This window comes from Saimiri boliviensis, chromosome 7 (genome assembly GCF_048565385.1).
Source record: "Saimiri boliviensis isolate mSaiBol1 chromosome 7, mSaiBol1.pri, whole genome shotgun sequence".
Lineage (NCBI taxonomy): Eukaryota > Metazoa > Chordata > Mammalia > Primates > Cebidae > Saimiri > Saimiri boliviensis.
The window spans coordinates 77,025,588-77,042,095 of NC_133455.1; the positions used below are offsets into that span (position 1 = coordinate 77,025,588).

At 36.0% G+C, this 16,508-nt stretch overlaps 1 protein-coding gene across 3 annotated transcripts in view; it reads left to right on the forward strand.

Annotated features, from left to right (window-relative positions):
• The window catches only part of MON2 (MON2 homolog, regulator of endosome-to-Golgi trafficking), a 137,191-nt gene extending 120,886 nt beyond the window's left edge, over positions 1 to 16,305 (forward strand). For all 3 annotated transcript variants that reach the window (XM_003926513.4, XM_003926512.4, XM_074402829.1), the window contains 5 exons: positions 329 to 389; positions 2,477 to 2,600; positions 7,440 to 7,647; positions 10,551 to 10,633; positions 15,619 to 16,305. In XM_003926513.4, the coding sequence (XP_003926562.1) occupies positions 329 to 389; positions 2,477 to 2,600; positions 7,440 to 7,647; positions 10,551 to 10,633; positions 15,619 to 15,782 (640 nt within the window). In that variant the 3' untranslated portion in view covers positions 15,783 to 16,305. The remainder of the gene's footprint in view (positions 1 to 328; positions 390 to 2,476; positions 2,601 to 7,439; positions 7,648 to 10,550; positions 10,634 to 15,618) is intronic.
• Positions 16,306 to 16,508: the final 203 nt, after the last annotated feature.

Sequence of the window (16,508 nt, forward strand, 5' to 3'; positions counted from 1 at the left end):
ACAATAGTAACTTTTCCTCTGTTGCAGATGATATGTCTTTACCTTTTGTTGTTTTTCCACTCATAATACCGAAAGAAGTGTAGTTCTACAGATTTTATTTAGTTCAAGATTGGACTTAGTGTTTTGTAGTTAGAATATTATGTTTGTAATTAGTCATTAAACTAATGACTTTAATTTACAACATTGCTCTTTTAAATAAATAATAATGTCCCAACCTGGGTTGGAAGACATAATTTTTTGACATTTGAATACTGTTTATCTGTTTTCTTTGTATTTGCAAGGAATATTTTACCTTTAAAATTCAAGTGTTTTGTTTATTTTTTTTTAGCATACCTCCAGATAATCTCTCTATTCAAGAGTTTCAAAGAAATGAAAATATTGATGTTGAGGTAAGGAAGCTATTTAAAATGTTTTCCTATGACCATTTCAGAAACCACATAGTAAAAATGTTTGAACTATACAGTTGCTAAAAGTATAAAGTAATAGGTTAAAATTAAAACTGAAAGCATTAAAACTCTTACAGGTTAGGCTGGGCACAGTGGCTCAAGCCTGTAATCCCAGCACTTTGGGAGGCCAAGGCGGGTGGATCACGAGGTCAAGAGATCGAGACCATCTCGGTCAACATGGTGAAACCCCGTCTCTACTAAAAAAAATACAAAAATTAGCTGGGCATGGTGGCGTGTGCCTGTAATCCCAGCTACTCAGGAGGCTGAGGCAGGAGAATTGCCTGAACCCAGGAGGCGGAGGTTGCAGTGAGCCGAGATCGCGCCATTGCACTCCAGCCTGGGTAATAAGAGCGAAACTCCGTCTCAAAAAATAAAAAAAATAAAAAATAAAAAACTCTTACAGGTTAAATGTTGATGTTTAAAGAACTGGCATTTTAAAAGTGACTTCCTTAGATTTGTGATAGTCTTGTGCTATGTACATATTGTCTCAGTACTTAGTGGTGTTCATTTAATAAGTTTAAAAAGAGTTGATTCAATGAAATAAATCCATCAGTCAGGGAGCATATATTTGAGAGCTCACTCTGCAGTTTGACAAACCAGATGTTTGTGGTTCAAATTAATCAATACGTTGCTTGAATTTTTCAATTTTTACTCAGCTGTATATATAGCCTATGGAATTCTTAAAGCAAATAGAGTTTTTTAAAGAATGTATTTCAAGGCTGGGAACAGTGACTCATACTTGTAATCCTAGTGCTTTGAGAGGCTGAGACAGGAGAATTGCTTGATACCAGGAGTTTGAGGCCAGCTTAGGTAACATAGTATGATACCATCTCTACAAAAAAAAAAAATTTTTTTTAAGTTAATTAGGCATGGTGGTGCACTTCTGTAGTTCTAGTTACTTGGGAGACTGAGGTGAGAGGATCACTTGAGCTCAGGAGTTGGAGGCTGCAGTGAGCTATGATTGTGCATCAGCCTGGGCAACAGAGCAAGAACCCTGTGTCTTTTAAATAAATAAATAAAATAAGGAATGTATTTTGAGGTGTGTAAATGGAATTTAAAGAAGCAGTTCTTGTGATTGTAGATTTTTCTTTTGGTGGTAGGGTTTTGGAGATTTTTTTTTTCCTTTAAGTGGAGTAGAAGAACTTTTAAGTAAATAAAATCAATTAAATTACTTTAAAATAGATATTTAAATCACATAGGCATAATAATATAGAAACAAAATACTGCCTTTTGGGCTGTTACTGTATTAAAGCTCTTGTGGACTTTTTCTTTTAAAGGGCAAAATAACACACTACATGTTAGAAATAAACTATAACTTTAATTTCTCTTACAGCTGATAGTTTTGGGTCATAAAAAAGTGATTTAAATGTTACTCTTGGCTGGGCGCGGTGACTCACGCCTATAATGCCAGCACTTTGGGAGGCTGAGACGGGTGGATCATGAGGTCAAGAGATCGAGACCATCCTGGTCAACATGGTGAAACCCCGTCTCTATTAAAAATACAAAAATTAACTGGGCATGGTGGCACGCGCCTGTAATCCGAGCTACTCAGGAGGCTAAGGCGGGAGAACAGCTTAAACCCAGGAGACAGACGTTGCGGTGAGCTGAGATCGTGCCATTGCACTCCAGCCTGGGTAACAAGAGCGAAACTCTGTCTCAAAAAAAAAAAAAAAAAGTTACTCTTAATCCTATTTTGAATATTTTAATTCTAACGGATAAATTTTATATGCTGGATATTTTTCTCTAGGCCCCGATTTGCAGTTATCGTGCTGAAGACCAACATTTGTCCAAATGTTTGGGAATAGTAAACAGTTATGGTGCTATTTTACATTAAAGTTACTAAGACAGATGAGAGAAACAGATTAGTAGTCATCCTGTATGTTAACGTTAAAATGTTTGTGTACTTCTTTAAAGGAGGGTTCTTTAACTGATTTTCATTTAAAGTAAAATTTAAATATTGCTCTAGAAATTATTTCAGTCAGCCTCTTTCAAGGAAAACAATACATTTGCATTTGCCCCTTCTGTTTTAGGTAGTTCAACTTATCAGCACTGAGATACTACCTTATGCCAATTTTATTCCTAAGGAATTTGTTGGTCAGATAATGACAATGCTTAACAAGGGCTCAATACATTCTCAGTCATCTTCATTTACAGGTATGTTACTTTAATTTAAGTATGAAAAAGTATTGAAATACTTTTGAAGAAACTGACATAGAAATGTTTAATCCTATAATTTTGGAAACGTAAACTGGCGAATGCTAAATGATTTTTAGGATTATAATATAGAACATTAAGCTTTATGAGGAGAACTGTTATGACATGACTATTCTGTGGAATAGAATGTTTCTATTCTGTGGAATACTGTGTTTCTGATCATATGTCAGAAACACTGAATTAAAATTTTAAAATATCATAATTGCAAACTGTGAAGAATTAAATTGCAAAGCACTTTGTGGAATCTATGGATGTCACTGCAGGCTGACATAAGTTACCAGTTTCGTGAAGTTATAGATGATTGGAAAGGAATATAGAAATATGAATGTATGTTCTGCCACTTAGCAGTAATGTATATTCTGCCACTTAGCAGTCAATTAACTTTTAAGTCTCAGTTTTATAATCTTTAAAATGGAGTTATTAATACTATCTTCTCAGGACTATAAACTACAGAGTGAGTTCATTTAAAAAAATAAGATGCCTCAGTAGTTTTTAAAGGGAACTAACATTTAGTCAGGGCCAGCTATGTACAGGATATTATGCTAGAATGTTATCTCATTTCTCACATTTCTTTGAGGATAGGTATGACCATATTACAGGAAAGAAAATGGATTGAAAAAAGTTGAAAAGATTGCTCACAGTCTTCGGGCTAGAGACCAAATTCATGCTTAAAAAGAACTGCAAACTTCTTTTCATTATATCATGCTGCCTTTATTGGGAACTGATATATAAGTTACTTTTGTTAGTCTCTTTTTCTAAACCTGAGCTAAAGTCTTAAATTGCATCAGCCAGGTGCGCTGATTCATGCCTATCATCCTAGCGTTGTGGGAGGATCCCTTGAGGCCAGGAGGTTGAGACCAGCCTGGGCAGCATAGTGAGACTGCCTCCGTCTCTACAAAACAAGTTTTAAAATTAGCTAGGCATGATGACACATGCCTGTAGTCCTAGCTATTTGAGTGACTGACGTGAGGTGGCTTCAGCCCAGGAGGCTGAGGTGACAGAGAGCTGTGATTGTACCACCGCATTTTAGGGTGCACTCTGGGCAACAGAGCAAGACTCTTCTCTCAGGTATATGTATGGTTGATTTAAAAACTACACTTTGGGAGGCTGAGGCAGGTGGATCAGTTAAGGTCAGGAGTTCAAGACCAGCCTAGCCAACATGATGAAACCTTGTCTCCACTAAAAATACAAAAATTAGCCGGGTGTGGTGGCGTTTGTCTTTGGTGGAATGAGTCTTATCCCAGCTACTCAGGAGGCTGAGGCAGGAAAATTGCTTGAATCCCAGAAGCGGAGGTTGCAGTGAGCTGGGATCACACCACTGCACTCCAGCCTGTGCAACAGAACAAGACTGTCTCAAGAAGAAAAAAAACTCTGCAAATTTGTGCCATGCAAATCCTTAATCCTCAGAAGTTACTAGAGCCTTGACTAGCTTCTACTGTTTTGTGCTGAGCATTTTAAAGAGCTTTTATGTGTACAGTTTGACCACTAGATGTCTCTCATACTGCTTACTTCACACACTAGTTCTTTTTTCTAGCACAAGCAGTTTTTAAAACTGGCCTGGTGAAGTGCAGGTTTAGCAAACATGAGAATCTCAGGGATAATTTTAAAGCCCATTTATCTTGACATAGCCAACTTTTTATTATTAAGAGTATATGAAAATATTTAGTTAATTTTAATAAAATACACATTAAGAACAGTATTCACAATTAGATATAAAAGTTCTAAGTTAAATAAGGGCTGCTGAGTTACCAAGTATACTTTTCCTGGCAGTTTTCTAATATCTTGCTGTTTATAGTGTTAAATTTACCAAGACAAGAGAGGTGCGTGGACATTCTTTCTGTGACTTGCCCATAGGACACACATCTTTTCAGCATTAATTGGGAATTTTCCAACACGTGGGAAAGCTTCACACAACAGTCCTTTACCACCACAAACAACAATGCTCTTGCTCGTTCCTCCCATCGGACAAGGGCAATTTTGCAAGAGTTTCAATGGGAAATCATTAGGCATTCACTTTACAGTTGTGATGTGGCTCCTTCTGGTTTGTTTTTGTTTCAGATCTTAAAAAACCATTGAAGGACAGCCTTTTTCTTAAGTTAATAATCTAAAAAAGACAGCATTGACATAGTTAAATTCCCAGGACCTCAGTTCTTTATGGATAAACTAAATGGCTGGTATCATTGCTTACAAAAGTGTCTTGAACTTGATTGAGCTTATGTTGATAAATAAAGTTTGTAGTTTTCATTTAAAAAAACTTGGAGTTTTCCTTAAATATACACATAGAAAGCTGTTTCTTGCTAAACAAGGCTAACACGTAAACACAGAAGTTCCAGTGATGATTGGTCTTTCACTTTTAAGTATGACTTGACAGAGCTCACAGACATTTGAGGAAATTCTCTAACACAAAAGAGAAAGACCGAAACAAATGAAAGGGAATAAAAGAAATTGGGAGGAAACAGATAAAATGCAGAGCCACTGAAAACATAAAACCACAGTTAGGATGATCAAAGGGATAAACTCTTATGCCGGGTGCGGTGGCTCAAGCCTGTAATCCCAGCACTTTGGGAGGCCGAGGTGGGTGGATCATGAGGTCAAGAGATCGAGACCATTTCGGTCAACATGGTGAAACCCTGTCTCTACTAAAAATACAAAAGATTAGCTGGGCATGGTGGCGCATGCCTGTAATCCCAGCTACTCAGGAGGCTGAGGCAGGAGAATTGCCTGAGCCAGGAGGCGGAGGTTGAGGTGAGCCGAGATCGCGCCATTGAACTCCAGCCTGGGTGACGAGAGCGAAACTCCGTCTCAAAAAAAAAAAAAGAGATAAACTCTTTACACCCTTGAAACAATTTTTAAAATGCCATATAAAAGGAGCAATAGAAAAAGAGAAGGCTGGGCACAGTGGCTTAGGCCTGTAATCCCAGCATTTGGAAGGCTGAGGAAGGAGGATCACTTGAGTCCAGGAGTTTGAGACCAGCCTGGGCAACACGGCAAAACTCCATCTATACAAAAAATACAAATATTAGCTGGGTGAAATGGTGCATGCCTATAGTCCCAGCCACTCAGGAGGGTGAGGTGGGAGGATCACCTGAGCCCGGGAGAACAAGGCTGCAATGAGCTGTGATCATGCCACTGCACTCCAGCCTGGGTGACAGACTGACTGTCTCAGAAACAAAAAAACAAGACAAGAAAAAACTAATAGAAACTAAAGATGTGATGACAAGTTCAGTGAAGGGTTGAAAGGAGAAGGAAAATGAATCCAGGGAGCCTAACATCTGACAAAGAGAGAACAAAGAAAATCTAAGAGAAGGAATTATCAAAGAAATAAACTGAAGAACTGAAGAAAAAAAAACCTCCAGATTAAAAATAGTACCAAAAACAGTGAAAGAAAAAAGACCCATATCAGGCATGTCATTATGAAATATCAGAATACCTGGAATAAAGAGAAGACCTTAAAAGAATTCAGGAAAAAAAAAAAAGTTCAATACAAAGACACTGGAGGCTGGGCACAGTGACTCATGCCTGTAATCTCAGCAATTTTGGAGGCCAAGGTGGGTAGATTACTTGAGGTCAAGAGTTTGAGACCAGCCAGGCCAACACAGTGAAACCCTCTTTCTACTTAAAAAAATATAAAAATTAGCCAGGCTTGGTCGTGCATGCCTATAATCCCAGCTACTCAAGTCTGAGGTGGGAGGATCACTTGAACCTGGGAGGCAGAGGTTTCAGTGAGCCAAGATTGCTCCACTGCACTTCAGTCTGAGTGACAGAGGGCAGACCCTGTCTCAAAAAAAAAAAAAAAAAAAAAAAAAAAAAAAAAGAGGGATTGGAATTCTGTTTGAGGCAGTATTGAATGCTAAAAGACATTGAAGCAGTGGTTTTAGAGTTGTAAATGGAAAGGACTTTTAACATGGAGCTCCATGTTAAAACTCATACTGCTGGCCAAGTATGAGTGTGGAACAGTAATTCTCCAATTTCAGCATGCATCATAATCAACCAGATGACAAGCAGTTGCTGAGTTGTACCCCCAGTATTTCTGATTGAGTAAGACTGGGTGGCATGTCAATTTGCATTTCTAACAAGTTCTCTGATAATGCTAATGCTGCAGCGTACACTTTTGAGTATCATAATATATGATATTTTCAGAGGTACATGCTCTCAAAGTTTTACTTCTCATTCATTCTTTCTTAGGAAGCTACTTCAAAATATGCTCAGTGAAAATAAAGGAGTAAACCAAGGAAAAAGAAGGCATGGGATCTTGGAAGTGGGATCTAACTCAAGAGAGAATGGAAACAATTTCCAGGGTGATGGCAAAGACTAGTTTCAGGATATAGCAGAACAGCGTGTCTAGAGAGCAACTCCATACTGGAGCAGAGGTCATTTTTCAGGAAAGATGTTGCTAGGACAGGGAAAAAGAGATTATTGCAAGTTTGACCGTATGAAAAACTATTGTGAAGTATATTTTATAGTACTGTTGTAGGCTTTAGGAAGACCACGATAAGAAATATGTTGAATAGAAGTAATGAGATCTTGCCTCGTTTTTTTATCTTGTGGGGGGGAATTTGTTTCTTTATCTCCACACACACACAAACACACACACACACACACACACACACACACACCCCACACACAATTTCTCTATATGTATGCTATTAGCTATAGATTGTTCTGGATGTCTTTTACCAGATTGAGGAATTTTCCTCTATTCCTGGTTTGCTAAGCATTGTTATCATTAGGCTCATTGATTTAACTTTTATTAACCATCAAAATTTGTTAATTTTACAGAAGCAGAGATTGATATTCGTTTGAGAGAAGAATTTTCTAAAATGTGTTTCGAAACATTGCTTCAGTTTTCCTTCAGTAATAAAGTCACAACACCTCAAGAAGGCTACATCTCACGAATGGCACTCTCAGTTCTTTTAAAGAGGTCCCAAGATGTACTACGTCGCTATATAGAGGATGAAAGATTAAGCGGTAAATGCCCTCTTCCAAGGTATATATTTCATTTTATTAAGGAAATAAATGTACTGATGTGCTAATTGTTAATAACAAGGAAAGTTCTGAAAAGCAAGTATTTTTGTAAGTGATCTGAACTACGCTGAAGTTGTTTATAATTTTATTTATCCCATATGGTGTAAATATTCACAGGTTTTGCTGCAGATATATTAACATGTTTTGTTATGAGGTACTTTTTTAGACTCCTCATGGGGGTTATGTAACATGATATATAGGTACCAAATTACCTTTTTGAGTTTAAAAGAAACAGCAACAACTGAATTCAAAAATACATTTTCTCCCAGAGGTTTCTAGATAAGGACTTGTGAATCTGTATGAATACATGATATTATTTCTGTGAAGTGAAAATCATAAATAAATAGTATTTTTAGAACATCCTAGTTTGTTTTACAGTCATTTGCAGGTTTCTCTCTCTGTCAGCTAGCCTGATCTTAGGTAGTCTTTTCATCCAATCCGTGGGCTAATTTAATTAAGCCCACGGACCTAACCTGACTTCTTTCTCATTATTCAAGCTATGTCAGTGAAAGAAGCACTAGGCTTTTCTGGTCAGCCAAGGATAGTCAAAGTTGGAGTACAGTCCAGAATTCAACAAAGGATGCAGTCATAAATTAGGGTTAGGTTGCAAATCTACTTTTTTAATGTGAAATTAGCATTTCAGGCATAGCAAATGAAGCAAACAGAAAACAACGTGGGAAAACAAAGTTATCGAAGTCAGGAAAGACGAAAATCGTTGTTCCCATCTCATAAGGTGCCATTGGAGAGGCAAATCACCAGTCTTAAATCTTTGTGCACGTTTTAATCATAATAAATTTCTGAAGTTGGAATTGACCTGTCAAAAGACACAGACACTTTATAGCTTTTGATATGCATTAAAGAAATTTCCTAATAGAGATTTATACCAGTTTACATTCTCCCAGGAATGTTCCTTTCCTCAATGTTTAAGCATTTTTAAATTATTTACTAGTTTATCATTTATCTTTTTCTAATTTGATGAATGAAAAATAGTCATATGGTAGTTTGCTTTTATTTTATTTTATTTTATTTTTTATTTATTTTTTTCTTTTTTCTTTTTTTTTGAGACGGAGTTTCTCTCTTGTTACCCAGGCTCGAGTGCAATGGCACGATCTCGGCTCACCACAACCTCCGCCTCCTGAGTTCAGGCAATTCTCCTGCCTCAGCCTCCCGAGTAGCTGGGGTTATAGGCACGCACCACCATGCCCAGCTAATTTTTTTTTTTGTATTTTTAGTAGAGACGGGGTTTCACTGTGTTGACCAGGATGGTCTCGATCCCTTGACCTCGTGATCCACCCGCCTGGGCCTCCCAAAGTGCTGGGATTACAGGCTTGAGCCACCGTACCCGGCTGCTTTTATTTTTTAATTATCAATGCATATTAGCTATTTGTATTTCTTCTTTTAGGACAAGTGCATTTTGAATTTCTAGAACATAAATTACAACTCCTCATACTCAAATGTATACACAAAACACTCCAAAGACAAATGTTAGTAATTTGGTTATGGGTGTGATTCAAAATTGATTTCTGAAGTATACTTGGAAATGTGGTAATAAGGTTGATTTGAGGGGAATATTTTTAGAATATATTTATATATTATAAATTATTTGATTTCAGAAAGCAACTTTCACTTTATTTTTCAATGTTGTAAAGTTTTACTTTTTAACTAGCCTTTAAATTGAACCTTATTTATAATAATTGTCCTGTGAAGTTATATTGTATCATTCTGTATTTGTTGCAGTATCATTAAATTGTTTTCTAAAAAGCTGCATTGCAATACAGTAAAATACTTAAATGCTTACAACAGGAAGTCTTAAAATAGTATCCTGACGTGGTATTAGAAAAGTCTTATCTGTAGAATGATAACACAGATACACACCAGGAATGGGGAGGGTTGAGGGCAGGCCATAGAGCAGAAGAACTTTGTTTCTATCAGGAAAAAGAAGGGAATCAAGCTACTCTTGTTGACCCTTTACTCCAAGTTTGTTCTTTGCTAATGTCTCCAAATAATGCTACCTTAGGATTGATTTGTACCATGTTTCTTGTTTGTAGTATTTAGAAATGGTCCAAAAGTACCACTGTAATTTTGAATGTATTTGTAACAGCATGGTAAAATATATGCCATGTGGTAATAGTAGTCTCTGTTTCCGTTTAAGCTTTAGCAAATCTCGTTAGTACTAATTAGTATTAAAAAAAAAAAACTTGTAGAAACGTTTCAAAAGCATATATTATAAAATGTTTTAAGGGCAGGGCACAGTGGCTCATGCCTAATCTCAGCACTTTGGGAGACCAAGGCAGGAGGATCACTTGGCAGGGGGATCACTTGAGCCCTGGAATTCAAGACCAGCATGGGCAGCATAGCAAGACCTTGTTTCTACTTAAAAATAAATAAATAAATTAGCCAGACAAGGTGGCATGTACCTGTAGTCTCAGCTACTCAGGAGGCTTAGTGGGAGGATCACGTTAGCCCAAGTCAAGGCTGCAGTGAGCTATGATCTCAGCATTGCACTCCAGCCTGAGTGACAGAGCAAGACCCTGTCTCAAAAAATAAATAAGTAAAAATCAAATATTTTAAGTAATATCTGAAATACCTTACAAATAAATTTAGTTTTTCATGAGTAGATTGCCTCACCCCTTTAGTAATTGATAAGTTATGGCAATAATAACTATAAATTTGATATGTACACTGAATTACATTTTAATAAAATGATTTTTACTTTTATAGGAATTTAAAACTAATGTTAATTTTGCGTTGTATTGTGTTCAGTATTTTTCCAAAGTTTGTCTATTTGTACAAACTTCGTTTAAAAAAAAAAAAAACAGACAATTTAAAAATCTTAATGGAAATGATTTCCTGTCTCTTTTTTAGGCAACAAGTAACAGAAATTATATTTGTTTTAAAAGCAGTCAGTACTCTTATTGATTCACTTAAGAAAACTCAGCCTGAGAATGGTAAGTGCTTAGAAACTCAGTTATTCTAAATTCATAATATTTATGTTCTATTTGTTAACTGAATTATATGAACTTAATAGTCATTAGACTTTTTTCCTCCAGTTCTCATGACAACAAAGCATCAAGTTCATTAGGATGTCAATTAAGTAAAATTAATCTGTAATGTTTTCATTTTTTATGGAACAGTTTACCTGACTTTTTTTTTAATAAGTTGTTCTGAAGTCAGGGTATTGCAAGAACAATCTGTATTTCATACAATTTTAATGTAGAAGATTATGTACTTACTTGGAGAGAGGTGGAAAAAGGGCTTTATCTTCCAGTTGTACTGATTTACTTTATAGATACAAACTGTACAAGTAACTTGGAATCATTTTTTATCATTCTTTCCCATTTGTTTGCCCTTTCTGTTATTCATTCCTGTCCAGTCCACCTTTTACATGATAGCTGGAAATGATTTTTTTATAGTAGGGCTTTGATTATTTATTTCCTCACCCTCTCAAAACAAAAAAGTGTTTTTCATTTACCATTTCCTACCAAATTGCAAAGAATACTGCAATCTGACTTCATTCTAGTCACACTTTATTTAAACCCACAACAGACTTCATTCCCCCTACTATCCACTAAACTAATATTCTCAGTCTTCCCAAGTTTTTCCAGCCTTTTGTTTATTCCATTATCCTGCTTGTATCAGCCTATTTGGAATACCACCCTACTTTTAAATCTTGTTTTTAATCTCTTAAAGGTAAATAATCTGTCTTTTCATTTAACTCAAAGCTTTTTTACGCATACTTGTCTCGAAGCACTCTTATTTGTACTACAGTTGTGCATATACATGACTCACTTCCCCTTAAATGTTAAGAGGAGAGATTAAGATCTTTGAGAGGCTTTTCAGACCATATTTTGTTCTGTTTTGAATCCTCTAAGCATTGCTTTTCTAAGTATGGTTTGTTGGACCAGCCATTGATTTGACTTAAAGAGTTTGTACTGATCCAGGACAAGATAGAGAGCTAGCATCAGAATATAAATCGATTGTCACTAAACACACTGCTTGGTTCATCGGGCACTTTTTTTTATGCAAGAAGACATTGCTAAAGAAAGCAGTGTGTTGGTTTACGTTCTGGCACAAGCTTCTTATTTTGTAGCAGACTGGCACCTTAAGGAGCATTACTTTTATAATACCCAAGAAAAAAGGAGATTCCTAGTAAATTATAATTAATGAGTTGTAGGATATTTGTTCCTGTCATCTATTACGTAAGTGGAGTAAATACATATTTTTCTTTTGTTAAAGTATATTCATTGGTACTTTGGCCTAGAAAGGGTATTATAATAAATCTTAAGAGGCAGTACACTTGTATTTATACAACCCAAAGAGATGGGTGGAATTTCTAAGAAAAAGCCTGGGGCAATGTCCTGAATTTATCCCTTTAGAGTTCAGATTTGGGTTTTCTTAAAAAAGTGTTCTGGGCTGGCACAGTGGCTCACGCCTATAATCCCAACACTTTGGGAGCCTGAGGTGGGAGGATTGCTTGAGCCTAGGAGTTTGCAACCATCCTGGACTATGTAGTCAGACCCCATCTCTCTCTCTCTCTCTCCTTTTTTTTTTTTTTTTAAAGAACCAGAATGTGTACAAAGGGAGAAAAGGAAGCAAAAACTCAGTAACTTTTTTAAAAAAACCAATAGGTTATATGGATAAGGCAGTGTAGTAATAGATGATCTAACTAAATGAATGTTAAAAATTGTTTAATAGAGTTGGGATTATGTCTCTGGGTCTGTGAAGTGAAAATTTAAATTGAATGTAAGCATATAACATGATGATGATATAACATTTGAAATGCTGTAGTAAGCTTCATTAAGAAAAAAGACTTCATTATTTGTTCTGGGGCTTTTTTGTGAGAGTAGATGGATTTGTTAGACTTATTTTTGTTTGGGGAGATTTTGGGTTTTTTTTTCTGTTTTGAGACAGACTCTCACTCTGTCCCTCAGGCTGGTGTGCAATGGAGTGATTTGTACTTACTGCAGCCTTCACTCCTGGGCTCAAGTGATCCTTCTATCTTAGCCTCCCAAGTAGCTGGGACTGCAGACATGTGCCATCACACCCTGCTAATTTTTTTGTATTTTTGATAGAGATAGGGTCTTGCCATGTTGGCCAGGCTGGTCTTGTACTCCTGAGCTCAAGCCATCTGCAAACCACTGCCCCCCAGCCGAGATTTTGTTTTTATCATTTTACTTGATCTTTATTTAAAATTTTAAATAGGTAGTATACATATACACGGTCCAAAAATCCAAAACTGTAAAAAGATATACAGGGAAAGTTTTAGTTTGATCTTTTCCCTATTCTCTATCTACCCACAGACAACCATTTTTATTAGTTTGTGGATCCCTCCAGAAGGTTATTATCTAAATACAAAATACAGGTTCTAATACTCCTCCATCCTTATTTTGTACCAAAATGAATATGCATGATAGCCCCAAATCATATATATTGTTCTGAACCTCTTTTTTTTTCATTTGACAAAATACGATGAAGATTCTTATCAATTCATATAGCTTTTTTATTCTTTTTTTTTTTTTGAGACGGAGTTTCGCTCTTGTTACCCAGGCTGGAGTGCAATGGCGCGATCTCGGCTCGCCACAACCTCCGCCTCCTGGTTCAGGCAATTCTCCTGCCTCAGCCTCCTGAGTAGCTGGGATTACAGGCACGTGCCACCATGCCCAGCTAATTTTTTGTATTTTTAGTAGAGACGGGGTTTCACCATGTTGACCAGGATGGTCTCGATCTCTTGACCTTGTGATCCACCCACCTCGGCCTCCCAAAGTGCTGGGATTACAGGCGTGAGCCACCGCGCCCGGCCCCCAGCTTTTTTATTCTTTTTGATAGTTAATTCCAAAGTCCTCAAGTCCTCACAAAAGTATTTTTAAAAGCATTATATATTTATATTTATATATACTAAATACATATACATTTATATACTTTTATATATTTTTAATATGTTTAATATATTTATATTTTAAATACATAATTATATTTATATATTTAAATATATATATTTATATTTGTATATTTAAGTATATTAATATATATTAAATATATTTTGTTGTTGCTGTTTTTTTGAGATGGAGTCTTGCTCTATAGCCCAGGCTGGAGTGCAGTGGTGTGATCTCAGCCTACTGCAACCTCCACCTCCCAGGTGTAAGCAGTTCTTCAGCCTCAGCCTCCCAAATAGCTGGGACTACAGATGCCCGCCACTGTGTCTGGCTAAGTTTTGTATTTTTAGTAGAGATGGGGTTTCACAATGGTGGCCAGGCTGGTCTCAAACTCCTGACCTCAGATGATCTGCCCTCTCAGCCTCCCAAAGTGCTGGGATTACAGGCATGAGCCACCGTACCAGCCTAAAACATATTTTAAGAAATTTGAATAGCTTCCTTTGAGATGCCATCTTAATGTACTTTTGTGTTTTGTCGTGATAAATCAAGGATTCATTTGGTCAATTGACTCTCCATCTGGGACAACCTAGATAGGTTTAAATCTGCCTAATATTTTGTTAAATGATTACTGTAAAGTTTCACAGGAGACAACTGAAGCAGACTTTTTTAAACTTCTTAGACAGTGGCTTTTAGACTTTTGTATTCTGTTAAGCAGCAAAATACTTTTTACAAATGAAATGTGATGTGAATTTCCAACATACTAAAACAGCGAAAAGCAGAACAGCTCCAGCCTGACTCCTCATCCCCAGCAACACCCATCAGCCCTATTCCCCACTTCTTCTTATCACACCCACCCTGAGGAAGCCCCTGTTTGGGAAAAGAGGTTAAATTAACAGTATAGCATTTTTCAAGATATGTACTAAGGCACGAACATTGATCACGTGTGATGTCAGTAGATATTGAATGGAAAAAAATTCCATAATTAAATTAATTTTGGGAACAGTGGGTTAATTTAAATCTGTTCTTTTACTATAAGCCCTTAATAAATTAGTATGAATAATTAGTCTCCAAAAGGTGAGAGATAGGCAACATCCGAACTACTTTATCATGAGCTTTTTCCTAGGAAGCAAATTGAGGAACACTAGTTTGAGAAACTCATTTCTTTATTTTACATTGGAAGAAGTGAGATAAAGACAAATTAAATGACTTGATCAGGGACACCCATCATTCTTATTTCAGAAGGAATTTTAGGCAACTGACACCCAGTAAATTGAAGTGAAAAACAGAATCAAAGGTCTTCACACATAGTATTTGTTTTTCTTTAGTACTATAATACCACTCATGATTTGAGACTTGTTTCACAAAATTTTTAAAATATCTAAATGTCTAAAAACTATCTTTCATATTGGTTGCCCCACATTATGCACAATACTTATAGGAAAATATAACCAATTTGGATATACTTTTGTCCATTCAGTAACAGTAGCATTCAGCTGTACTGTTTGTTCATGATAGTGGTGAGGAAGGCAGGCATGGTTCCTTCCCACTCAAGTCTATATCTAGTGATGTACATTAAACATCAGCAAACAGTACAAGACAAGAATGGATCTATTTGTTACAATTTATAATTATATTACTAAATCATTGACCATAATTTGTATTTCAAAATATTTCTACTTTTAGCAGACAACTGAAAAGTTATTTTCTAATGCTTGAAATGTACACTGCATCCTCTGGCAATTATACTAAAAATGATAAAGGTTTGAATTATTCTGAATGACTTCGTTAGCTTTCAGAGCCTTTGCAAATTGAAATACCATTTAAAATGTACTTAATCAAGTTTATTGTTACTAATGACTGCACACTAAGCATGTATTTTTCTCATACTTTAATAAATATAGCAGGAAATCCTTCAAAAATTAAAAAGATACAAGCTTGTAGAATCTTCATATTTCAGAATTTTTTCTTTACATTCAGTTTAAAGGATTGTGTTCATGTTAATTGAATAATCTCTGCTATTTAATTTCACTCTTTTGAGGTTTTATACCTTTGCATTACAGTTGATGGAAATACCTGGGCACAAGTAATTGCCTTATACCCAACTTTAGTAGAATGCATCACCTGCTCTTCTTCAGAAGTCTGCTCTGCACTTAAAGAAGCACTAGTTCCCTTTAAGGATTTCATGCAACCACCAGCATCCAGAGTTCAAAATGGAGAATCTTGACCAGCTACAGTATATTTGAAAGAAGAAAGATATTCTAAAAAATGTTTGTTCCTAACTGAATCTTCTGTGGGAAGGACATTTCTTACTACAAATAATTCTTGGCAGCTGTTGTTGGCCTCCTTTAGATTCTACGTACCTAAGTTCAGTAATTCATATTACAAGCTTGCACATCAACAAAGGCCCCTGAATGAGTAGCAGTGCAAGCCTTTAATAAATTAAACTGATGGGATGGATAATTAATACTATAGTATACATGCTACTATATCTCCAGTTGGTGATTTAAAGTGAGCTTATGTACAGTTTGTGGTGTATCTGTTAATGATGTACTTTTTAAAAAGAAAGAAGAGATACTTCAGTCAGATTTATTAGGCTGGTGTTTTTGCAACCTTTTTCAAGTACAAAATCGTACTAGAATTTTATGCAAGATGGTACTGTAACATTCCATATTATCTATAACCAGCCTTTATTAACAAAGGGAACTGATATACTTGTGTGTATAATAAATGGTACAGTTCTGTATAAAATAGTTGCATTTATTTAAATTTTAAAAGTATCGATAATGTTAAATGCTTAAAGCTCTATTTATTATTAATACAAAATTGTTTGCTTATGTTTTCACTTATAATTTGCCTTCTTATGTGGCAGATAAGCTCACTATATGATCATGCAGTTAGCCTCATGCTTGTATATTAGTGACCATTAAACATCTGACCAGTAAGGTCATGT